The 26,513-nt window shown below is 43.8% G+C and overlaps 1 protein-coding gene across 6 annotated transcripts in view; it reads left to right on the forward strand.

Annotated features, from left to right (window-relative positions):
- The first annotated feature begins 7,668 nt into the window (after positions 1-7,668).
- The window catches only part of NUBPL (nucleotide binding protein like), a 153,515-nt gene continuing 134,670 nt past the window's right edge, over positions 7,669-26,513 (forward strand). For 2 of the 6 annotated variants that reach the window (XM_037900569.2, XM_043549707.1), the window contains exons 1-3: positions 7,681-7,948; positions 11,153-11,300; positions 15,827-15,861. In XM_037900569.2, coding sequence (XP_037756497.1) covers positions 7,844-7,948; positions 11,153-11,300; positions 15,827-15,861 — 288 coding nt within the window. In that variant the 5' untranslated portion in view covers positions 7,681-7,843. Of the gene's footprint in view, positions 7,949-11,152; positions 11,301-15,826; positions 15,862-26,513 lie in introns of all 6 variants that reach the window. The other 4 variants (XR_005225548.2, XR_006291800.1, XM_043549708.1 and 1 more) reach the window with 3 other exon arrangements.

Raw genomic sequence — 26,513 nt, forward strand, 5'->3', positions numbered from 1 at the left:
GCGATAGGGAATGGATATCCCTATCTTGGCACCTGTCCACCTTGCCAACCAGTACATAAACTGCAAGGGGTACTTCTCAATGGTGCTGCAAGCACAAGGGACGTCTCACCGACATCAACATGGGATGGCCGGGAAAGGTGTATGATGCTTGCATCTTTAGGAACTCCGGGCTGTTCGAGCAGCTGCAAGAAGGGACTTACTTCCCAGACCAGAAAATTACCATTGGGGATGTTGAAATGCCAATAATTATCCTTGGGGACCCAGCCTACCCCTTGCTCCCATGGCTCATGAAGCCGTACACAGGCAGACTGGACAGTAGTCAGGAGCAGTTCAACTATAGGCTGAGCAAGTGCAGAATGGTGGTAGAATGTGCCTTTGGACGTTTAAAAGCTCTCTGGTGCTGTTTGCTGACTAGGTTAGACCTCAGCACAACCAACATTCCCATTGTTATTGCTGCTTCCTGTGTGCGCCGTACTCTCACAGATATTAAGGTGGAGACATTTATGGCAGGGTGGGAGGTTGAGGCAAATCACCTGGCATCCAATTTTGAGCAGCCAGACACCAGGGTGATTAGAAGAGCACAGCAAGGCGTGCTGTGCATCAGAGAGGCTTTGAAAACCAGTTTCATGACTGGCCAGGCTTCGGTGTGACAGTTGTGTATGTTTCTCCTTGATGCAAACATGCTCCCTTTGTTGATTTTAATTCCCTGTAAGCCAACCACCCTCCCAGCTTTGAAATAAAGTAACTATTGTTTTGAAACCATGCATTCTTTCTTTATTAATTTTAAAAAAAGGGAGATAACTGACAAGGTAGCCTGGGTGGGTGGGGTGGGGGAGGAGGGAAGGACAAGGCCACATTGCTTATTGTAGCCACACTACAAATCAAACTGTTTGAATGACAGCCTTCTGTTGCTTGGGCCATCCTCTGGAGTGGAATGGCTGGGTGCCCGAAGCCTCCCCCACCTCCGCGTTTTTGGGTGTCTGGGTGAGGAGGATATGGAACTTGGGGAGGAGGTCAAGCAGTTGTACAATGGATGCAGCGGGGGGCTGTGCTCTTGTTGGCTTTTCTGCAGCTGCACCAGATGCTTTACCATGTCCTTTTGCTCCTCCATTAGCCTTAACATCGCCTCATACCTCTGATCTTCGCACTCACTTAATGCTTTCCTAGCCTCTAACACTGAATGCCTCCATGCATTCAGCTGTGCCCTATCAGTGTGGGAGGACTGCATGAGCTCGGAAAACATGTCATCACGAGTGCATTTTTTTCGCCTTCTAATCTGCAATAACCTCAGGGATGGAGATGATAGGGGGAGCCTAGAAACGTTTGCACCTGGAGGGAGACAAAAACGGAGAATAAAATTTAAGATGATACATTTCTGAGAACAAAAGGGAGATTCTTTCACAGTGAATCAAGCAATTCACAGCAGACAGCACATGTGCTTTAGGTCACATTTTGCCTTTTATATTGAGCGCCTGCCGGTATGGTGACACATCACACATGGCTGGGCAACAGAATTTGGTTTCCATGTAGCCATGGTAAGACACAGGGTATGCGGGATTGGCTTCTTATGCATAACATGTGGGAATGGTTTCAAACTGCAGCACCATCCTTTCCCATAGCAAGCAATGGGTTGGGTTTCACTTTTAAAAGGAGGGGCTGTGGTTTTCGGGTGGATGTGCAGCACACACCTCCCCCCACTCCATCACGTGGCTATTCTCTGGGATGATCCCTTTTAGCCAAGCGCAAACAGCCCAGGATGAATGGGGTCCTTTTACTGTTTCCTTACAAAAAAATCCCCTATTTCAACCAGGTGACCATGAATGATATCACTCTCGTGATGCTAACACAGAAAGATATAGACTGAATGTTGCTTGAATCCGACCAAAATCCAGGACCATTTGCTGCCATGCTTTTTGTTGCAATGATTCCAGAATACTTTCAGAGTACCTCCAGGAGAGCTTCATGGAGATTTCCCTGGAGGATTCCCGCTCCATCCCCAGACATGTGAACAGACTTTTCCAGTAGCTGTACTGGCCGCGAATGCATCCTAATTCTTAAGGGCAAATCAAACATTAAACACTATTGCTTTTAAACCCTGTACTGTAGTTACAAATGTGCACTCACCTGAGGTGCCTTCTCCTGCTTCAGGGTCGGGGATCCCACCTTCGGAGGGTATTGGCTCTAGGGAAAGAACGGATTCACCGCTTGCCTGCTGCGCATTCTCCTCCTCATCCACAAAATGCTCCTCCCTGTTGCGTAAGACTCCCCCTTTGCAGGTGTCCACGGACAATGGTGGGGTAGTGGTAGGGTCCCCCCCAGAATGCCATGCAGCTGATCATAGAAGCGGCATGTATGGGGCTCTGACCTGGAGTGACCGTTTGCCTCCTTTGTATTTTGGTAGGCTTGCCTGAGCTCCTTAACTTTCATGTGGCACTGCTGTGTGTCCCTGTTGTAGCCTCTCTCCAACATGCCCTGTTTGATCTTTATTTCTCTTCGAACCATTTCTGACTTAAATACCTTTTACTTGTACTCACTTAAAATCTATCTTTTTGTAGTTAAATAAACTTGTTTTATTTTTTAATCAAAACTAATCCAGTGTTGTGTTTAAACCGAGCTGTTTGGTAACTCCATTTAAAATAGCAGGCTGTTGGATATTGACCCCTTATAAGGGCAACAGACTTATAATATCTGAACTGTCCGTAAGAGGGCTGGGCAATGCAGAGCAAACACTTTGGGGGAAATTTGGGACTGGGAGTGTGTTCGGGTCAACCTGCAAGTAGTAAGCCAGAGTGGAGCTGGTGTGTGGCTGACAGGCTGCTGGGATCAGAGTTGCTGGACAAGGACTGCAGCTGTACACAGGCACTCGGGGTGTGACTTGCATGCTGTTTGTGAGCAGCCCCGGTTGGAAGTTCCAACAGCAAAACTTTGGGAGGCTACCAAGGTTGCAGGACAGGTGTTGACACATCCCATCACTGTTGCACCCTGGAATGTGACACTTAGCAACACTAAATTGTTCTCAAAATCAATTTTTCTTTGTGCAAGGGTAGACAGGGCTTAAAAGGGCAAGAAACTTGCCCAAGTAGTGTCCACTTCCTAGACACTACAGTGCTAATAAGCGATGGTCACATAAACACCACCCTGTATTGAAAACCTACTGACTGCTATACTACCTACATGCCTTCAGCTTTCATCCGGACAACATCACACGATCCATTGTCTACAGCCAAGCTCTAAGATACAACCGCATTGGCTCTGATCCCTCAGACAAACACCTACAGGATCTCTATCAAGCATTCTTAAAACTACAATACCCACCTGATGAAGTGAAGAAACAGATTGACAGAGCCAGAAGAGTACACAGAAGTCAACTACTACAGGATAGGCCCAACAAAGCAAATAACAGAACGCCACTAGCCGTCACCTTCAGCCCCCAACTAAAACTTCTCCAGCTCATCATCAAGGATCTACAACCTATCCTGCAGGATGATCCCTCACTCTCACAGATCTTGGGAAACCGGCCAGTCCTTGTTTACAGACAGCCCCCCCAACCTGAAACAAATGCTCACCAGCAACTACATACCACACAACAAAAACACCAACCCCGGAACCAAACCCTGCAACAAACCCCGTGCCAACTCTGTCCACATATTTATTCAAGGGACACCATCATAGGACCTAACCACATCAGCCACACCATCAGGGGCTTGTTCTCTTGCAGAGCTACCAATATGATATATGCCATCATGTGCCAGCAATGCCCCTCTGCCATGTACATTGGCCAAACCGGACAGTCTCTACACAAAAGAATAAATGGACACAAATCTGACATCAGGAATCATAACATTCAAAAACCAGTAAGAGAACACTTCAATCTCCGTGGTCACTCAATAACAGACCTAAAAGTGGCAATACTTCAACAAAAAAACTTCAAAAACAGACTCCAATGTGCAACTGCAGAACTGGAATTAATTTGCAAACTGGACACCATCAGATTAGGCCTGAATAAAGATTGGGAGTGGTTGTGTCATTACAAAACCTAAACCTGATTTCCCTAATACTAATTTCTCCCTACTGTTACTCACACCTTCTTGTCTACTGTCTGTAATGAGCCACTCTCATTACCACTTCAAAAGTTATTTTTCCTGCCACGGTATCTTGCTGTTAATTGATTTATCTTGTTAGACTGATCTCACACTTGGTAAGGCAACCCCCAACCTTTCATGTATTTATACCTGCTCCTGTATTTTCCACTCCATGCATCTGATAAAGTGGGTTCTAGCCCAAGGGAACTTATGCCCAAATACATTTGTTAGTCTCTAAGGTGCCACAAGGACTCCTCGTTGTTTTTGCTGATACAGACTAACGCAGCTACCACTCTGAAACCTGAAAAGAGCGTGGTACAGCTCTTTTGCCATTTTTTTTTTACATATTGTTGCCTATATAGTGATGTATAGCTAAAACGTATGCAAAACATTAATTTTGTAATACCTGTGTATTTTCTGTGATATGCATAACATTTTGCACTACTTTAACATTGGCTCCAGCTACTCTAGGAAGGTGCTAACACAGCTTCCCTGGTCAGTGAAGACAGTGCAGGGTCTTTGGAATATAACTATGTTGGATTTCTAAAATTAATAATTCTCCAGATGAAGTACTGCTCATCTGACTTCAGTATTCTTTTGCCTCTTTGGTTTGCATCAAAGGTAAGTTTCTGGGGAACTATTTGACCTCTGCACATGCCTCTGTCAGTTCTATGCAAAATTTGCTTCTATGGTTAGGACAAAAATGGCAATTTGAGTGAGAGCCATTTGTTGGTTAGCAAAAATATTGTATTCTTATCTTTTAATTTTTCTGAGGCTGCCTGAGATCTTTGAAGCCTGAACTAAGTCTTTGAAGTTAGTGTGTTTCAACAAAATGCTTGATTATCTGTGTCTTAAAAATATAGGACAAAAAATAAAACATTTAAAAATGATGGTAAAAATTCTCCTGAAAGTAAAACAACTGTAGGCCTTGTTATAATAACATTTTAAATTGATTTTAGAAAATTGGAGCCATCACACACTGCAAGTATCTACAACAATGGAACACTAGCTACACATTGGGGTTTATGTTTGAAAACTAAAGGCGTGAACCTGCAAGGGTCGGAATTACTTGCATGGAATAAGGACTATTCATGACAGTAAGGATTTGCAAAATTGGGCCTTGCATGAGAACTTAGTTTAAACTGAATTCCAAAAAGACTGGATTAAAATACAGTTTGGCTGGCCTCTGTAGTCAGGACTTCAACAGTATTTTTGCCTCAGGCCTGACTTTCCTTTTACACCAGTTTTACACTAATATAACTCAACAGACTACAGTAGACTCAACAGATTATAGACCATTGATTTACTCCTGATTTAAACTGGTGTAAACAAAAAGATAATTTTGTATTAGGTTTTCAATCCTAATTAAGGGACTATCCACAATGCAAAATTTACTATGTTGGGGAATTCTGTATAAATAGGGTTTGGTCTTTCCAGCATGGACAGCAACAAACCATGTTGTGGAATCACGGGCGTCCCGTGGGTGTCTAATGAATAAGGCGGTGTGTCTGTCACAGAGGTCACGGAATTCACGGTGCCCCAAAAGCGGCCGGCATCACCCTGCAGCTCCTGACCTAGGCGGAGGAGCCATGGGGGCTCTGCACGCTGTCCCTGCTTGCAGGCACCACCCCCACAGCTCCCACTGGCTGCGGTTCCTGGCCAATGGGAGCTGCAGAGTGGAGCTTGTGATAGGGGCAGCATGTGGAGCCCCCCTGGCTTTCCATCCCCTTAGGAGCTGCAGGGACACACGGAGCCAGGTAGGGAGCCTGCCAGCCTCACCAAACCCACCCCCAATATCAGCCAGGATCCTGAGCCATGCATCACCCCCCTGCTCCCCCCAACGTCAGCGGGAGTCTCAGGTCATGTGCTGCCTGGCCACCCCAGTACCAGCAGGGGTCCTGGGCCACCCCACAGCACCCCTAGACCACCCCCCCAGAACACCCACGGCCCCTCAGCCCAAGTTTTAGTTAGGGGTATATAGTACAAGTCATGGACAGGTGACAGGCTGTGAATTTTTGTTTACGCTGTGGCCACATGGAGTGGGGGTCCCTAGCAGCTCCCATAGGGACTGTGGGGTGGGTCCCGTGAGGGAATAGGCCCCATTTTGGGTCCCTGAAAGGCCTATTCGCAGGACCCCTCCCCCAGCCCAACAGGATGGGGCCTGTAGTGTAGGGGGTGCATATGCCCCACCATGGGCTAGGTCTCATAATGCTTCTTGCCCGTGGGGAATGGGTCTCCCAGTGGCCCTCAATCGCTCTGTGCTGCTGGGTCCCGCTGGTAGGGTCCTTTGCGGGAGCACATCTTCCCCTTTCTGCCCGTGACCTGTCCATGACTTTTACTAAAATTACCCATGACTAAAATGTAGCCTTACTCATGAAATAGTATAGTGTGATCAACCCCATTTTAAGGCAATATATAACAACTCTATGAAAGATATGTGTCTAAGCTTATTTTTTAAGGGATGACATCACCCAACAATGTTTCATTCATGGTATTGGTAGTTCTGTAAATTTTAATTAGGAACTGTCACAGCTTCTTTCTATGGTCACTGCCTGGGAATGCACACCCTATATCGGAACATAGGAATTGCCATACCATATCAGTCTTGTGCTACATCTAGTCCAGTATCCTGTCCCCAACAGTAACCAGCACAGATTCTAAGGGTAGATGAGTCCTTTGGAACTTCTCAAAATAATTCCTAGAGGAGATCTTTAGAACACTCAATCATGATTTAAAACAGGGGTTCTCAAACTGAGGGTTGGGACCCCTCAGGGGGTCACAAGGTTATTACACGGGTGTGGGGGGGTACGACCTGTCAGCCTCCACCCCAAACCCAGCTTTGCCTCCAGCATTTATAATGGTGTTAAATATACTAAGAAGTGTTTTTAATTTATAAGGGGGGTCACACTCAGAGGCTTGCTATGTGAAAGGGGTCACCAATACAAAAATTTGAGAACCACTGATTTAAAAGTTGTCAGTGATGGACAATTCACCCCAACCCTGGGTAAATTGTTCCAGTGCTTAATTACTTGCACTGTTAAAAGTTTCCGACAAGTGCTTCAGTGGAAGATGCAAGAAATTGTCACCCTAATTGCTAATAGAGACTGCCTTAAACACTGAAGCAAGAGGTTTTTATATCTTTTTATAAAAAGCATTAACTATAGATTACATTCTTGCTAGCAGTGCCTTCTCATGGTTTGCAAAGCATTAGGCAACAGATGGGCGGGAACCCTTAATATACGAAGAGAACGTTATCTTTAGCCTGTCCCCAAAGAGAATCAGGATGACCTTGTATCCACAGGGACCCATGGTAGACACAGACCTCGTGGCGTGTCACGGTGATGAACTCTGACGAAGAAACAGTCCCCTCTTGTTTGAAATTGCATGGTGTGTGGCGTTTGCCTATGAACCAGTATAATGCCAGGACCCTGCCTCTGCAGTGCCAAGCGCACGGTGCACACCAAGCAAGGGTTTTGCCACACATCCTCCTGCGGAGCCCTTTAAATGTACAAATTACACGGGCCTGAGGCCAGGGAGGCGTTGAGCAGCATCCGCTCCCGTTGGGGCGGGAGGATTGAGTTCAGCGCCTCCGGCTGACGGCCCCGTCCTGAAGGAGCGGAGCGCTTTACACAGGGCCCGGCAGGGTGCGGGGCAGGCAGACGCCTCCCTAGTGCTGGGCTCCGGCCCCACAGGGGAAGGGGGCGGGATGCTGAGGCGGGGTTAAGCGACGCCATCTCAGCGCGCCCGGGGCAGTAGAGGAGATGGTGGCCCAAGCGTGGAGCCGGGCGCTATGCGCCAGGCTCTGCCCTGGGGCTCCGCGCCGCCTGCATGGCTGGGGCAGCGCCGCCTTCTCCTCTCGCTCGCCGGTAAGTGCAGCCCCGGGGGAACCAGGAGGAGCGGAGCCGCCACCCCCGCCGCTTCCCTGGGCGCGGGCTCCGCCCCGGCTGTTTGTACTGGCGGCGGGGCGCGCAAACACCAAGGGTAGGGCAGGTCTGCCCGCACCCCGCCTAGGGAGCGCTGTGGCCACGTGAAGTGGGGGCCCTTAGCAGCCCCCATAGGGACTGTGGGGTGGGTCCCGTGAGGGAATAGGCCCCATTTTGGGTCCCTGAAAGGCCCATTCGCAGGACCCCGGCCCAACAGGACGGGGCCTGTAGTGTAGGGGGTGCATGCGCCCCACCATGGGCTGGGTCTCCTAATGCTGCTTACCCGCCGGGACTGGGTCTCCCAGTGGCCCTCACTCGCTCCGTGCTGCTGGGTCCCGCTGGTAGGGTCCTTTGCGGGAGCGGGTCTTCCCCTTTCTGCCAGTCCCGCAAGAGCTTTATGTCTCAGGGACTTGGCAGCACAGCTCATAATGATATATTTGCTGCTCATGGTAAGTGGCTGTATCTCCGGGCTTGTCTACATGGGGGAAATTGATTGGCATAGCTAAAGCAGAGTAACTTTTGAGCTGTAAGTTTCAGAGGAGCAGCCGTGTTAGTCTGTATTCGCAAAAAGAAAAGGAGTACTAGTGGCACCTTAGAGACTAACCAATTTTTTGAGCTGTAGGTGTTTTGGTATTGGGGGGACAGTCTATTCTGGAATGAAGTATCAGAGGGGTAGCTGTGTTAGTCTGTATCCACAAAAACGAGGAGTCTGGTGGCATCTTAAAGACTAACAGATTTATTTGGGCGTAAGCTTTTGTGGATAAAAAACCCACTTCTTAAGATGCATGGCGTGAAAATTACAGATACAGGCATAAATATATAGCGGCACATGAAGAGAAGTGAGTTACCTTACAAGTGAAGAATCCATGTTGAAGGCCAGTTCAGTCCATGTGGGTGTGGTCCACTCCCAATAATTGATGAGGAAGTGTCAATACCAAGAGAGGGAAATTTGCTTTTGTAGTGAGCCAGCCACACCCAGTCTATATTCAAGCCCAAATTGATGGTGTTAAATTTGCAAATAAATTGTAGCTCTGCAGTTTCTCTTTGCAGTCTGTTTTTGAGTTTTTGTTGTTGAAGAATGACTACTTTTAAATCTGTTATTGAGTGTCCAGGGAGATTGAAGTGTTCTCCTACTGGCTTTTGTGTGTTACCATTCCTGATGTCTGAATTGTGTCCATTTATCCTTTTATATAGAGACTGTGGGGTTTGGCCATTGTACACGGCAGAGCGGCATATGGGGACAGAGAATGCAACAGGGTTTGTTACAAGAATTGGTTCCTGGGTTAGTGTTTCTGTGGTGTGTGTAGTTGCTGGTGAGTATTTGCTTCAGGTTGGGGGGCTGTCCAAAAGCTAGGATTGGCCTGCCTCCCAAGGCCTGTGGGAGTGGGGGATTGTTTTCCAGGATAGGTTGTAGATTGTTGATGATGCTCTGGAGAGGTTTTAGCTGGGGACTGTATGTGATGGCCAATGGTGTCCCTGTAACAAACCCCGTTGCCTTCTCTGCCCCATATCTACTCTAGCGACACCATCATAGGGCCGAGCCACACCATCAGAAGCTCATTCACTTGCACATCTACTATTGTGATATATGCCATCATGTGCCAGCAATGCCCCTCTGCCATGTATGCTGGCCAAACCATCAATTTGGGCTTGAATAGGGACTGAGAGTGCATGGCTCTCGGTATTGACACCACCTCATCAATTATTGGGAACGGACCACAACCACCCTGACTGAAATGGCCTTCAACACTGGTTCTCCACTTGTAAGGTAACTCACATCTCTTCATGTGCCGCTATATATTTATGCCTGTATCTATAATTTTCACTCCATGCATCTGAAGAAGTGGGTTTTTTACCCACAAAAGCTTATACCCAAATAAATCTGTTAGTCTTTAAGGTGCCACGGGACTCCTCGTTATTCTGGAATGATTAGTCCACTCCTTTGGAGTAATTGTTCTGGAATAAAGTCACTTTTATTCTGGAATAGAGTGGTCATACAATACAGGGGAGTTATAGCTGAATAGCTTACAGCTTAATAGTTATTTTACTATAGATATGCTGTCAGTTTCCTGCTGTAGACAAGACATTAGTTCAGCAACAGGACCTGGAGGAGGAGGAGCTGCCAATGGTAGAGTGTTTCCTGGGTTGTCCCACAGACAATCCTCCAGAATTATAGGGTCTCAAGTATCTATTTGTTATACTTTTGTCTAAGGTTGCCCCTGGTGACAGGCAAGACGTCGACTGGCGTGCGTGTGTATATGTGTCAAACTCCTAGCTGAAATTCCTTATATACCATACAGTAGGGTGTCTGCAGGACATAGAAAATTATTGGATCTGATTCTGCTCTTGTGTAAATCCAGTGTAAATCAGGAGTAATTCCAGTGACGTTTGTGATGTTACATATGTAAAACTGGTTTCGTTAGATTCAGATCAGAATCAGGCCAAAAAAGTCTTATCAAGGTTAAAAATTACCCACTGTTGCTAACAGTGGTTCAGATTCATTGCTGTTAGCAATGTTGGGAACCCTACTGTAGAAGGGCCACGAGTGTCCTCTGCCTTTTTAATCAGTGGGTCAGCCTGAGTTGCTTTTCTGAGTAAGATTAGATGACATGGTGCTTAAGATGCCAATGGCAGCTGGTAGACCATCCCCCCTCAGGTCCCAGCACCTGGAGTCATATAAGTAGGTGAGAATCTCAGCTTGCGGGGTGCTTTTTTTTTTTTAAACATAAGTTTCTAGCTCACATGGTTGTAGAGAAAAGCACAAAATAAAAGAATCTAAACGTTATTGTTAGAAATCTCAGGATTTTTAAGTTAAAATTTTTTGGGTGTGCAGTTTGTGATTTTTGAACACTTGAGGCTGGCAATACTTTACTGGTTTTGCGCACTTGTAACTTCACTGACATCAGTTGGATCACTCCTGAATTAGGCCCTGATCTTGCAAGATGTATACGAGTAACTGTACACACGAGATAATTCCCACTGAATAAATAGGACTACTCACATGCAAAAGTGTAGACAGGGCCATTGAGTCTTAAGGTGACTTACTTTCCTGGAATCCAGCTTTGAAATTTTTTCTTTCAAAGAGTACAGGACTCGTACATCTGTAACAAAACAGTATATATGTGGGTTTTTTTTGTTTTTTTTAAGTCATCAAGCACCAATGATGGGTTTCTAAAAGAAAAACGTGCCCAAATCATGTCTCGAGGACTTCCAAAACAAAAGCCAATAGAAGGAGTTAAGCAGGTATTGGTTTTTGCTTCTGGGAAAGGGGGAGTTGGAAAGTCAACAACAGCAGGTAAGTTTTCGTGTTTGCTCTGGCATCCACTTTTATTATTGTATTGGTATTTATTTCTGTTTTATAACATGCATAAGAGCATGGTATTTTTATACAAATACATTAATAAACAAAATTACACAGGCGGTAAACAGCAAAATAAAAACATGCATATTTATCTTTATTAAAGATCTGTGGTATGGCAGTATTAGTAAAAACTAAAAGCATTTAAAAAATCTACTTTACTTTTCAGCTATTAGGCAATTTTTGTATTTCATTCAGTCTGAAGATGCAAAACCAGACAAGTCAGTTTCACGTCTATGTAGTCTGCAAGAGTTTAAAAGGACAGTCAGTTTGAAAGTTTTTCATCTATAATTGTGCAAATAACACCTAAGATTATTTTAATAGGGTTGCGGGGGGGGTGGGGGGGTGGAAGAGAGAGTCTGTCTTTCTGCATTTGACAATCACAACACTTTGTGTAAGTCAGTTTCACTGAGTACCTTGTAGAGTTCATATGCCTTGATCCTATAGTCCAGTCATTTTGGATAGGCCCTTATACCCCTGCAAGGTCTCCCTGTGTTCAAAGTAGTTCCACATGGATGCAGAGGTCTGCCTATAAACACCTCATACTGCAGGAGCAGGATCTAAATTAGACTTCCATTAGATCCTGCTGCTAGAAGCTGCTCAGGGCAGGTGGACTTCCGACACATGTGGAGACTCATTTTCTTCAGTGGAAGGCAGGGATCTGCCCATGTAGGGAAGCTGGCAGGATCAGGACCTTTGTCAGTTTTCTCAGTTGTTTGTGTGGACATTACCCAAGGAAAAACAAAACAGTGATTGCAAACCACAAAAATTGGTAGGGGGCCTAATGTGTGTGTGTGTGTGTGTGTGTGTAGTACAAACTGCTTTGACTCCTTTTTTTTTTTTCTTCATCTAACTAGATTTCAAACTAATGATTTACCTTTTAACTATGATTCCTCGGCAATAGAACTATAATGTTACATTTGGGATGATAACACTGCAGAGATTTGTTCAATAATAATAATAAAGTCTTGTTGACATTAAAAATTACTTGGGAAATATTTCTCTTTATATTAGCCTTTGTGAATCCATTTAAAAATCTCTTCAAGAATCCATATTAAGAAGGCAATATCTTGGTATATATATTTCTTGGTGAAATCTTCAGATTCTGACTTTGTTCAAAGTCTATGTTCTAAAAAAGACACTCATAGCTCTACATAAATAATATATATATTTAAGTTCATTTTCTGGGTTGCCAGTCATGGAATGGGCAGGCTGTTAAAGAAACAAAAACAAAACACAGACATGTTTAATTTGGAATTGCCATAGTGATTGTAAACTGAAGTACAGATTGAGTGAATTTCCTTATTTTAGGTTTCATCTCTCTATGGACACACCATAAGGAATAATCAATTGGTGTATTTCTTTACAGTGTGCTTGCTGGCTGGTAATTGTAATTCACTGTTCTTACTTAGGTTGTTGATAGTATGGTTTGTAAAGTTGACTTTCCAACAATAAAAACAATTTACCCCTTTATGTCCACAGATGAACAAGCTGAATTCATGGCTACTTATTGAGTCTGGATGAAGTTAATTAAAATCTATATTTTTTTAAAATATGGGCAGAGATTCCAGTTCTTTGACCATATATATGGACTGCACTCTCAGCTACGTAACAAAGTAATAAATATCAAAGATGTAGCTTAAATCTAAATTCACTGTCCAAGGATTGGTGTTTTGGAGCTATAGTCTCCTTTCAATGGGTATTGCATATCTGTACTGAGAAGATAAAACAGTCTCTTAGTGCTCATTTGTCAAAATGAGAATAAATTTCAGTGTTAAGATGGAATATCAAAAGGTTAGATAATTGCAGAATTTTTATTCAGCCTATTGCATTGCTGCTGAAATCTGGGATTAACTTGCTTTTAAAGTTGTGTACCCTGTCATTTTTGTTAAAGGACGCTTGGGGAGATACTTCTACAGATGTGACTGCTTTGCAGACCTCAGCACCCCATCTTTGACTTCTGTATCTCTGAGCCTCAGTTTCCCATATTTTTCATTGCTTAAGTATTCTTGCATTCCAGCCTCAACCACCCCTCCATTTTAGGACAACTGAATGGGAATCCCAGGAAAAGCCTATTCAAGACTATTTCTTAATCAGCCGTTGTGTTTACTGTTGAATGATGTTTCTCTCCTGTTCTCCCATTGCCCTATAACTTTTCTACCTTTAGGAGAAGTCAAATCAACTTCCCTCTTTCTTCTGTCACTTTCACATACCTGATTTGGATCTTCTGGAAACAGTAGTTCCTGTCAATGACTGAGAGGTGGTGCTATTTTGTGTGGAAAAAGCTTTTTCTTCCTCCTTCTATTCTTTTGGTGTTCCTCCTCTCTTGTACTATTTTCCATCCACCTATTAAGTAGTTTATTTTTATTCCTTCCTACTTCTCTCTTTATGCCTCTCTTCCACTTCCAGTTTTCCCTCTTGCCAGAATTTATTCATGCAGAGATCTTAGTTCTGTTTTTCTAATTTGTCTAAACTTTTCCTTGCCCTGCCAACCTTGCAACAAATCTGTCTCGTCCTTCTCGTTACCAAAAAGACAGACGAGCTGCTTTAGAGAATTGAACTTGGGTTTGTGGTCCTTTTTTTGTATGATGTATAACGAAGGCCTAAAGAGGTTTTTATTGAATTTTTATTTTTAATGTTTGTTTTTAACTTGGAACTGTTAGGAAGGTCAAGTAACCTTCTGGTTTTGCTGAAGGACTTCTTGAGGGTCTTGTACCTTAGTTGAAGGTGTTGGGTTGTTGAATCTTTCATAAAAATATCCTTTCTTTCCAAGTATTGGCGTTAAATAAAGGTTGACACAAACAAACAAAAATATAAACCATCTGACTAAAAATTCTTCTCAATTGCTCAGTGTTCAGTTTCTTGTCAAATTTTACAAGTTCTTAAGTTGCTTCCACACTAGAGTTGGGTGGACAATGATTTTCCCATTGTGTGAAAATTTTTCACTAGTTCAAAAATGTTCCTGTTCTGTATTGGGGCGAACTTGAGACCTTTTGAAGTAAGTAAGAGAGTGAGACAGACAGGCCTATCCAACAGAGAACAGCAAATAGCCTGGCTATTACGATGATTCAGATCACTGATTTGAACCTAGGTCTCCACATCCGAGATGAAAGCCCTAGCCACCAGGCTGAGGTGCTAATGTCTCTCTTGTTTTGGCCAGAAATTCCAAACTGGACCTGAGAAACCTTTGAGTAAATTTTTCAAAACTGGAATGTTCCTGTAAAAGTTTGATGAATCTGCTTTTATTTTCTTCCCCTCTCTCACCCATTGTTGAAAATTTCCCAAGCAGCACTGCTACAGATGGTTCCAGGGTAGGTAAGATTTGAAATTTAAAGTAACAAGCAAAAACCTGGTTTTGTTCCTATTACAGAAAATGTCATTAAAAGTTAAAAAAAAAAAAAAAAATCATATGGAAGCAAAAAATGGCACAAGCCTATTTTTAAAGGTGCAGGTCACTGGTCATTAAATTAAAAAGGTTAGTGGAGAGCATGGTAAGGAAACCTGCATGAATTTGTTTTTAAGTACAACCTTTTAAGTACGCCTTTAAAAAAATCAAATTGGTATTAAATTCTCTAACAGAAATCTCAAAGATTTTTTCTCAAGCTTTTATTTTGGTAGAGAAAACCAAAACCTTTTGAAAAACCTCTTTTTATTTTGCACTGTTTCTTAGAAATTAAAGGCTTGCCTTCGTTGCACTATTAGTTTGAGCTATGATTCAAGTTTTTCCCCTAATCTGATTTCCATTCACCCACAAATCCCTAGCTTGAGTTAAGTGGTGCTTTAAGATCAAACGAGTTAGCCCTTTAGGGTGTGTGGGGGGTGTTGAGGCTCAAGTGCTGCTAATGCTGGAGCTGATCATGCAGTGGGGATGCAGCATCTTGAGTTAAAACAACTCGTCAGATGCTAATCCAGTGTTGCTGATCAACTCGCTCTATAGCTCCTGCGTTGTTTTGCAGTGTGGTAACTCTGCTCTCACTGGAGCTAGGTGGTTAACTCAAGTGTATTGACTTGAGCTAAGGGCTTGTCTATGCTGGCATGTTACAGCGCTGCAACTTTCTCGCTCAGTGATGTGAAAAAACACCCCCCTGAGCACTGCAAGTTTCAGTGCTGTAAAGTGCCAGTGTAGACAGTGCACCAGCACTGGTAGCCATTCCCCTCAAGGAGGTGGGTTTTTTTTAAATAGTGCTGAGAAAGCTGTCTCCCGGCGTTGTGCTGCGACTACACAGCCACATTAAAGTGCGGCCATGCTGCCGTGGCCAGCGCTTCAGCGTTGCTAGTGAAGACAAACCCTAACTGTTGCAGCGAAGAAGACAAGCCTTAAGAACTAAAGTGGCAATTATAATCACATGATCAGTATTTATATTGGATGTCTCTTCCTTTCTTGTGGAGGTTCATAATATGGTAAAATATTTGGGAAACAAAATTCTGCTGTGATTAACTTTTTTCTTCTTCTTTTCTTACAGTAAACATAGCCCTTGCATTAGCAGCACATGATTCGGTAGGTGAAAAATTATTTATCAAACTTAAATAAACTTAGTTTGTTGTGAGCAATGTAAATAAGAAGTTACTATTGGGGGCCGCCAGTTAAATGAAATCAAAGTATTTACTCTTGAGTAAATTCCTTTATTTTTCATAGCAGTTTACGTTCTATGTTGATTTGTTTATTATGTTGGCACAGTGAATGAATCAGTAGTCCTGATTCTTCATCTTGGTTTGCTAGCACTGTACTCTGTCCCTATCAGTGTCTGAGTGAGTTTGCTGTGATTCTGCAAGGGCACATAGGTCCATACTAGTGGCTACTGGCACAGCATTGGGTCTACTTTTTCTTGAGACTGATTTGGAAAAAAAGTTGTGTAGGTGATAGATAATACTCAAAACATCTGTCATGGTAACAGAGGTTTACTCTTCTACGGGAGAAATTAATATACAAAAATACTTGAAATGAAAGGCTGAAGAAAAAGGAACTAAATGTCTCCCTGAAGCCTTAAAGTCAGTTATTTGTAAAGACTAACACAAGATTATTACTGTAACTAGTTGTGATATCACAAAGCTAAGACTGTAATTTCAGGTCAGAAATGGGCAGCTGGAACCAGTGTACTCTTAAGAATAAGAGAGCTTCATTATGCTCACCAGCCACTGTAAATTGGGAGTACTTCCATTGAAGTAAGTCCTCTCAGAAGTAGGCCAGGTTCTTTGTGTCTTATGCAAGTATCCGTTATATCTAAGAGCCAAGGAAGATCTATAAAATACCGTTTGTATGGATAAGGCATTAGCTGCTATATAGAGCAAATATACATAGGAGGAGATTCAGAAAGAAACTTCGGTATGATGATGCCTAAATTTTAAGTACCTACAAAATCATTGGGATTCACCAAGCCTGAGTTAGGCGCCTAAGGCTCCTTATACAATGAATGGGGAGATGTAGGCACCTCCAAATTGGATGCACAAAATCCAGCACGCTAGGTGACAACCTGCCTAAGCTAGCTAATGGGAGGTGCCAGTGTGACGGTTGTGTCGTAAGCCCTACCCCCTGGCAGTTTGGTGACCAAGTTCAGTTGGAAAGGAGATACTTCCCTCTGTTTGGGATTCTCAGCTGCAAACTCTTTGGGGTTAGATGCAAATGCTGCTGTCAGGGTTCCGTCCCCACTCTGAACTCTGGGGTGCAGATGTGGGGACCTGCATGAAAGACCCCCTAAGCTTATTTCTACCAGCTTAGGTTAAAAACTTCCCCAAGGCACAAATTCTTCCTTGTCCTTGGACGGTATTGCTGCCACCACCAAGTGGGTTAGACAAAGATTCAGGAAAAGGACCACTTGGAGTTCCTGTTTCCCCAAAATATCCCCCAAAGGCCCTTCACTCCCTTTCCTTGGGAGCCTTGAGAATAATATACCAACCAAATAGGTAAACAAGGTGAGCACAGACCAGACCCTTGGGTTTTTAGGACAGTAAAAAAGTTCTTAAAAGTAGAACTTTATAATAAAGAGAAAAGTAAAAGAAGCACCTCTGTAAAATCAGGATGGAAGGTAATTTTACAGGGTAATAAGATATAAAACACAGGATTCCCCTCTCGGCAAAACTTTAAGGTTACAAAAAACAGGCATAAACCTCCCTCTTGGCATAGGGAAAATTCACAAGCTAAAACAAAAGATAATCTGACCCATTTCCTTGCTTTACTTACAGTTTTGTAATCGTAGATGCTTATTTCAGGTAGGGTTTTAGGAGAGGGTTTTTTCTGCCTGGTCCTACTCTCTGACCCGAGAGAGCACAAACAAACCCCCCCGATATGAAAGGATCTTCTTCTGTTACTGGTTCTTTTGGTCAGGTGCCAACCAGGTTATTTGAGCTTCTTAACCCCTTACAGGTAAAGGAGGGATTTTGTGCTACCCTTAGCTGTATGTTTTATGACAGCTGCTTTTACAAGAAGCTGGAGGAGAAGAACAACCTCCCTCATAACCTTTAGCCCAGTGGTTAGGGTTCTCACCGGGGATGTGGGAGATGCCCCAGCTCAATTTCCTCTTCCATCAGAGATGGGATTTAAACAGGGAGTTGCAATCTCTGAAGGGAATGCCTTTCCAGTGGGTTATGGGATAATCTGATGTAAGGCTCTGCCGGTCACTTCTGTTGAAGTTGTTCCACTGTTGATAAATAACTTTAAAAAAAGTCATTGGAGCAGGGAGCTGGATTCTGGATCTCCCAGGTGAGTGCTCTAACTACAAAGCTACAGAGTCATCCTCATGCTTGCTGTCTTTCTCTCTTTGGCCCAATGAGTTTTTCATTATTTTATGCACAGCGAAACAGTTTGAACAGGAGAGATTGAGGGAGCACTACATCAGAATATCCCATAGCCCAGTGGTTAGGACATTCACCTGAGAGGTGGGAGATGCATGTTCAAATTTCTTCTTCCTCTCAGGTGGATGGGGGACTTGAACTGGGGGTTCTCATTCATCCTAGGTAAGTGCTCTAACCACTGGGTTAAAACTTAAGTCGGGATTGGTCCCCCCAGCGCCATTTAGTGAAAGTTGGTGGGTTTTTGTTTTTTCTGTAAGGTTCTGCTATTACTGGGGTTTTGGTGTGGTAATGGCAGCTGACCAGCCTGGCAGTGGGTGAATGTTGTACTTTTCCTAAACATGTTTATACATTTTTTTTATTTAATCAAGAAAGTTTATTTCTGTCACTACTTCACATCCTACAACGTATATTCAAAATAATAAAGGTGAACACGTGAGCAGGGACAATTAGTATGCAAAGATTATCCCTCAGTATAGTTATCTATAGCAGTTCGTACTTCAATCACTTCTTTACATCAATCTATACAGACTTAGATTAAATCTCAGGTAAAACTTCCTTACTGTAAGAACAGTAGGACAATGGAACAGACTCCTGAAGGAAGTTGTAGAAGCTTCTTAACTGGAGTTTTTCAAAAGGAGGCTGGATAGCTATCTGTCTTGGGTGGTTTAGACAAAAAATCCTGCATTTTGGTAGGGGATTAGACTAGATGACCCTTGTGGTCCCTTCTAACCCTATGGTTCTGTACTGTGAATAATATCCCTCCCCCATTTATATGTGATCATGTCATTCATAAGTACATCACATTGGCACTAAAACTCCACACCTCTCCCCAAACACCCTACCTGCCCCCGTACTCGCCCTCCCCAGCACATTCATAAAGGTACAGTAACTCCTCGCTTATCATTGTAGTTATGTTCCTGAAAAATGGGACTTTAAGTGAAACAGTGTTAAGCGAATCCAATTTCCCCATAAGAATTAATGTAAAGGGGAGGTAGGCTCCAGGGAAATTTTTTTCACCAGAAAAAAGACTATATTATATATATGTATACACAGTATAAGTTTTAAAGAAACAATTTAATACTGTACATAGCAATGATGGTGATTGTGAAGCTTGGTTGAGGTGGTGGAGTAAGAGGATGGGATATTTCCAAGGGAATGCCTTACTGCTAAATGATGAACGAGCATTCGGCTGAGCCCTCAAGGGTTAACACATTGTTGTTAATGTAGCCTCACGCTCTACAAGGCAGCACAAATAGAGGGAGGGGAGACAGCATGGCAGACAGAGACACGCACCCTGTGTGTGTGTGTGTGTGTGTGTGTGAGAGAAAGAAGCGCATTGCCCCTTTAAGTATGCTGACCTCACTTTAAGTACACTACCTTTTTAGATCAGGAAGTTGAGACAGCAGCTGCTGCCTGCAAGCTTCCTCCATCCTGAGCCCTGTCATGTCCCCTGCTCTAGGGAGATAGGGTCAGCAGGAGCGGGAGGGTGGGGGACACACACACCCTGATATTAGCCTCCCTCTTCCCCGCTGTGCAACAAGCAAAAGGCTCCCGGGAGCAGCTCCAAGGTAGAGGGCAGGAACAGCACATGGCAGTGGGGGGAGGGACCGCTGAACTGCTGGCAACTGATAGCCTGCTGGGCAGCTGCTGCACAAGGAACTTGGGGGAGTGGGGGGCTGCCGGTCCACCCTGGTTCCAAGCCCCCACCAGGTAGCTGCAATGGGCTGCTCTTTCTGCAAGCAGTGGACAAAGCAGGCAGTTGCCAAACAATGTTATAAGGGAGCACTGCTCAACTTTAAACAAGCATGTTCCCTAACTGAGCAGCAACGAAACGATGTTAACCAGGACGACTTTAAGTGAGGAGTTACTGTACTATTCCTTCTCTTCCACTGGGCCAGACAAGTCCGCAGTGTGGGAACACAAAGCATCTCTGATCTCTGTTGCCTGGATGCATCCAGCTCCAGCTGTGGTAGGTGCACTTTCCGGCTGAATGTACTGATTCACTGAATGTACTGATCTCACTGTCATAGGTCCGTTCAGAGGGAAATGGCTCGCCTCTGGCTTCACAAAGATTGTGAAGGGCCCAGCAAGCCATGGTAATTCGGACAGCATCGATGACACTGGCATCCAAATGGTTCTGTAAAAGTCTCCAATGGGATTCAATCTCCCAAAAGCACATTCAACAACCATTCTGCACCTGCTGAGTGTGTAATTAAATCCTATTTTGCCAGGGCCTCTGAAATCAGGGTATGGATTCATACTCCTAGTAAAAAGGAGGTATGTAGGGTTCCCCAGAATAACAGAGGGGACAGTAACTCCATTTATGACAATGTCACTTGGTAGGAATAGTGTCTTAGCCTGTCCATGAGTGTAGACTTGTGATCAGCGGAAAACCTGGACATCATGATCTTTTCCAGTGCAACCCACATTGACGTTCATAAATTGTCCTCTGTGGTCCACGAGAACCTACATAACGATGGAGTTGTGCCCTTTGCAGCTTTCTGTCTTGTACCATTTTTACGGCTTTGTTCATCTTTAATCTTTTAGTTCTGTATCTATCCAACACATCCTCGGTCTTCCTCCATTTCTAGTTCCTTGCATTCTGGTATGTATCTCCATGAATGATTTCCTTTCTGGGTCCTTCCTGGACACATGTCCAGACCACTGCAGTCTTCTTTCTTGAACCTTCTGTAACAGAGTTATTTGTTGCCCAAGCCATTTTCTTATCACTTCATTTTTTATTTTCTACAGCCTTGAATCAATTGTTGTTCCCCTCAGCCAGGTCGTATCTGCAGTCAATATATTTCGTTTATCTGCTTTCTGACTCATTCAGCCGTTTTGGCACAACAGTTGTCTCATATATGCTTTATGTTTCTTGAAATGTCTTCAGCCTTTCAGATCTTCCAGAATTTTCCAAATGCAGTAGTGGCTAGTCCAACTTTTCTTTATATATCATCTTGACAGTTCCCATTGTTCGATACCAGTCATCTGAGGTACACACATTTTCTCTTTTGTTCTAGTTCTTGGTCTTCAACTTTGATCTTTACGTCTTCCTCTTTGTCTTCCAGTTGCCGTAATTTTTGTATTCTCCGTGCTGATCTTCAGTCCAAATTTTCTGCCTTTTGCCTATCTTGTGAGTTATTCTCTGTACATTCTTGTAGATGTATACATCCGCTCTGTAGCGTCCCATCCTTGTCTTGGGCAGCTTAGCAGTATCTGTCCTTTGTTTTCCTTTTCCCTAGGGCTCTTTATCATATGACCAAGACTGGAGTCATGTAATACACCCATTCTCAGAGCTAGATCATTAGTATGTAATAACTAAAACAGTCTCTTCCCAATCTGTCAGTGGGTCACGGTTTCTCTTTTCTGTGGTCTGGGCGCTTTACTGTTTCAACTCTTGACTTCCTCCTCCCAGCTTCCTACTGGACAAACTTAGATTCTCTCAGTCTCCCAAATGGCAAACAGTCTCTCCCCTCCCCCCATCACCTTTGGTCTGTCTTCCATTGTCCACAGCCAAACAAACCTCACCCTCCCTGGCTACTTTCCCAGCTTTTTTCCCTATAAAGTAATGAGGTTTCTCAGGACCCTTTTCCTGGGGTTGCAGCCTTTCAGACGGGTCCATAAAGGCGTACCAACCTGTTTCTGTTAGGAGCCCAGACCCAACTCAGCCAGCTCTCCAACTTGTCCTTGTTGTCTCCAGAAGCATTCCCCTGCTCCTGACTCCTGGCCCTCACTGCTCTCTCTGAGTTTTCAACACTACTTATCTTTTCCTTTTTGATTTCCTCCCCATAGCTGGGTTTAAAGTTGTTATAATTAAATACCCCTTTTTAGGAGGCACTCAGTCCCTTACAAAGCCCAGGCATAGGCAGGTGGTGAAAATATTCTTTGGGAGGTGGACGAGGGAGCAGGCCCTGCCTTGCACTCACCCTAAAGTGGTGGCTCCTGATACCAATCACCTCAGTATCTCCCCCTTCTTCAGAGACTCTCCTCCCTCTTGCCCTCTCAATCACCTCAGGATCCACCTCCTTCCCCCAGGACTCTTGCCCCCTTCCAGCAAACCTTCATGGAAGTGTGGCTCAGAAGCCAGCTTTTCCTTGTGACACTGAAGAATCTAGTTCTACCTGTTGGGAATTCAGTGTATAGGTGGGGACCTCCCCCTGCAGTGTCCCACTCTGTCACCTTCCTTGCCCTGGAGCCACCAGACGTGGAGCTTCACCTGCTGAACTGGGCAGGCAGTGGGGTAGCTCAGAAAATAGATATGCGGGGGGATGACACCTCTCTAGCCCTAGCCACCCATTACTTATCAGCCCGGATTCCCTCCTTTTAATCAATCAGGTAATTAGTCCAGGTGTATTGACCCCAGATCCCTCTTAAGGGGCTAGTCAGCCTGTGACAATCCTCCTTGGTCAATACTTGGAGGTCAACATTGTCTAAAAGTCTGAAGTTGTGCACTGTCCTCCCACATAATGACTACTCCTGTTGCATCTCTCAGTGCAACAGCCATTGTTGCTTTCAGTATCAAGTTGAAAAAAGCTGGTGGTAGCATGCATCCTTGTCTCATTCCTATAGTTGTCCTGAACCATTCCATTATCTTGTCTGCTCTCACTGCACTCCTTGACTTGCCATAGATGTTTTCCATCAGCTTGATCAATTTCTCAGGAATGCAATACATTTTCAGAACTTAACTTAGTATAACCCTGTCTGCCAAATGGTCTCGGAAGCAGGTTTGAAGTCTATAAAGTTGTTGTAGCAGCTTTGGTTGTGTTCTATGTACTCCTTCGATATCTGTCTTATCACAAATAGCTGATGTATTGTATTTTGTACTGGTTCTAAATCCAGCCTGTTCCTCTGCAAGCACCACTTCTGTGTATCTCTTCATTTGCTTCTACAATGTCTTGGTGAATGCTTTTCCTGGAACTCTCAATAAGATGATTCCTCTCTGGTTCTTGGACTCACTTATCTCCCTTCTTTATAGATTGGTACTATTATTGCTTTCCCCTATTAGCTCAGCACATGCTCTTCTTTGTAAATCTTGTTGAATAGCTTTTTGCATAGTCTTTCCTCTGTGTTTCTCTCTTGCTTGCAGCAGCTCTATGGTTATGTTGTCATTTTCCAGCGCCTTTTTTCTTTTTAAGCGTTTCTATTGAGATCTTTAGTACTTTTTTCTAAGAATTCTGGTATCTGCTCTCCCTCATTTGTACTAGAAAGCTTCTCTAAATCCATTTCATCTACTGTGTTCTGCACATTTTACAGCTCTTCCAAAATATTCTTTTCAGTGTTTATTCTTCACTTGTTCATCCTCAGTTATTTACCTGAGCTTTTCTTTCACTGCCATCTTCAACTTTTATGTCTGACTCAGTTGTCTTATTTTTCTGTTTGTGTATTCTTCACAGTTCGCTTATCCAGTTGTTTCTATTTCTCCCCGCTTTCTGTTTTATCTCTCTGGTCAACCTATTGTACTCATCTCTTATATTAATGTCTTCCTTTTCACTTTACTTCAGCTTCCTACACTTGTCACTCAACTTCAGCATTTCATCCGTTATCTACTTTACTTTCTTTGTTTTGGCCCAATGCGCATTCAGCTGCTCTTGTAATCCCATTTTTTACACTGTTGCATGTCTCTTCAACATTCATTTTTTCTTTCACCAGAGATGTGATGTTTTTCTGCATGGCTTTTTGTTTTGTATTTTTTGATTGTCTAGCTCTTTCAATTTGTCCTTGTCATAAATCTTAGTTTTCGGCACTTTTTAGGTGGTTCTTGGTCTTGACTTCATTGATGCCAACACTAATTTATGACCTGATATTGGCCACAAATGATCTGCATGACAACACACTTGATATCCATCCATCCATCCATCCATCCATCCATCCATCCTGCGATTCACAAATATAAAGTCTGTCATCTCTTTGTTTGCCCATCAGGTGATATCCAATCCATTTCCTCTGCGGCCTTCTTTGTTGAAGTAGCCTGTTCGGTACGACCAGGTTGTTGACTTGGCAGAAATTTAGTGGCTTTTCTTCCTGTTTGTTTTCTTCACTGAGTCCAAATCTGTCTATTGCAGGAGCCCAGGAATTCCAGTCCAGTCCTACTTTTGCATTAAAACCTCCCGTCTTTATTACATGTTTTGCCTTCATTGTATGAGGCGATATCATGTGAAATGCCTTAAGAGCCTGGCTTGCCTTCTACTTTAGCACCAGTGCAACTTCGTCGTGGTGTGCACTATCAGTTCATCATGATAGAACTGTCCTTTGCCTTCTTGTTTCACATAGACCAGTGATTTCCCACTTGTATCTTTTCAATTCGTCAACCATTACTGCAAGTGCTCTAGCGTGGTATAATCTTTTATATATATGTTATATACATGTCTTATCCTTCAAGTTCATCACATAATTCTTTGTTCTGTGTGGGGTTGTGTTTGTTCTGATCGCATTCTTTACACGCACCCCCACCTTGGTTTCTGAGTGATGAACACGTTAGCCCTTGTTTGTCTGGACGAAGAGCAAGCTGGCATGCTTTTGTTTCTCCTTCCATTTTTCGTTTAGTTTCTATCGTCCAATATTTGTCAAGTATTCGACCATGACTTCTTGGCTTTCTGGTTGATCAGTGTATCATAATCTGTTTTGCAACACTGCTGTAAGCTATCCACTAGCTTGGTATAGCACTTTCTGTTTTTGTTATACTTTTGGAAGTTGTTTTGCTGGCTTCACCGTTAGACTTTTGTGCACTTAGTGGGCCAGATATGCCCTTTCACTAGTGTTTTGTCACTATTTAGTTACCCTCAGTAGGTTTAGCATTCAAGCCAAGGCAAGGTCCCAAGGTGTGGCCTTGTCACACACAGCTACCTAGACCACTGGTGAGAGTTGAGTGAGTTGCCAGGACCAGGTGCAAGCAAACCATCCCTGCGGGTCTGGCTGTCTGCTATGCAGAGATTTAATAATTTTATTAAGATAACGTTGAAATAAAAAGAAAATGGTACAGAGTTCAAGCATAGAAGTTTCTGGTTATCAGGGACTACAGTACAGATTATCAGGGGTGCGAAATTCGGTTAGCAGCTGATGGCGTAAGGAAAACATAATCTGCAATCTCCCTGATTGGGGGTAAAAGTTTGACCGGTCAAAGTACAGACATTGAGATATGGAGGTATGTTATCCATATAATGGCTGTGTTCAGGTGTGGAATATAAAGAGCGGATACGATGATGGGGATGGATCTACCCTCATTTGGTGGGATTTAATGTTCAGTGAGTTTATGGTTCCAGTTCATACAGTCCAATGGAAGAAGCCTCTCAGTCCCTTTCCCATAGTGGATGCACGATGTCGTACCGGCTCACACCTCCTGGTACTGTCGGTGGCCGGTGATCTGTTCGATGTAGATGTCCCTGGACCATCGGATGGTGTCCAAGACCATGAGGCGCCGCATGAGCCGTGCGTAGCATCGACCGATCCCACAGGTCTGCAGCACATGCTCGTTGCAGGGGTCCCAAGCGCCCAGGGCTCCGACGATCAGGGCATCCATTTGCACCTCGTAGCCCTTCGCTCTCAGGGTGTTGCCTGGGGGGCGTATTTTTCCAGCTTCCGAGCTCGGGCTTCTCGGAAGGCCGGGGTCCTGTTCTCGAAGGGGACTGTGATGTCGACGAGGATGATCTTTTTCTGGGCCTTGTTGGTGACTACCACGTCGGGTCGCAATGGGCTGTCAGTGCCGGGGATGGCGCAGTTCACGGCGACCTCCCCCAGGCGCAGTTCACGGCGACCTCCCCCAGGCGCAGTGCGATGGCTTTCACTAGGTAGTTTGAACTCACCCCATATACCCCAACTCTGACTATTTAAAGAGAAAATAATTTAATTTTTAAACAGAGGATTTCATTTAGATATCTAATGGAAACATCATGTCCAATGTAAAGTTGTGTTATGCAAGGCCAGAAAGGCTAGGAATGTAGCTTTGACTTAGTGCTGGCTCCTCAGACTTGTAGCACCTGTGGGTTACCTGTTATATATGGATTAGTTAATTAGTGCTAAGAGTTGTGCAAGCTCTTGCGGCTGTACTGAGATGTATAAATCTATACTTTTAGGGAGGTAACTTAAGTTTTACTCTTGTCCTATTTTTAATTGATTGCTTAGTTTTGACAGATGATTCTTCTAGTTCCTTTGATGTAGCAGCAGTTAGTTCCGCTCCCTCAGGAGCACTCTAAAGAATTTTTGGTTTTTATGCCAGATGATTCGTATTCAGAGTGGAATGACTATTTATGAAAGCTGCATGGCCAGAGACAATTTATTATAGTTGAAACAACTTGAATTAATAGATGCCAGCAATAATAGGATTGAGATTGCTTGTTTATGAACAGAGTATTTTAGTGAGCAAAC

The sequence above is a fragment of the Chelonia mydas genome, chromosome 6 (genome assembly GCF_015237465.2).
Source record: "Chelonia mydas isolate rCheMyd1 chromosome 6, rCheMyd1.pri.v2, whole genome shotgun sequence".
Lineage (NCBI taxonomy): Eukaryota > Metazoa > Chordata > Testudines > Cheloniidae > Chelonia > Chelonia mydas.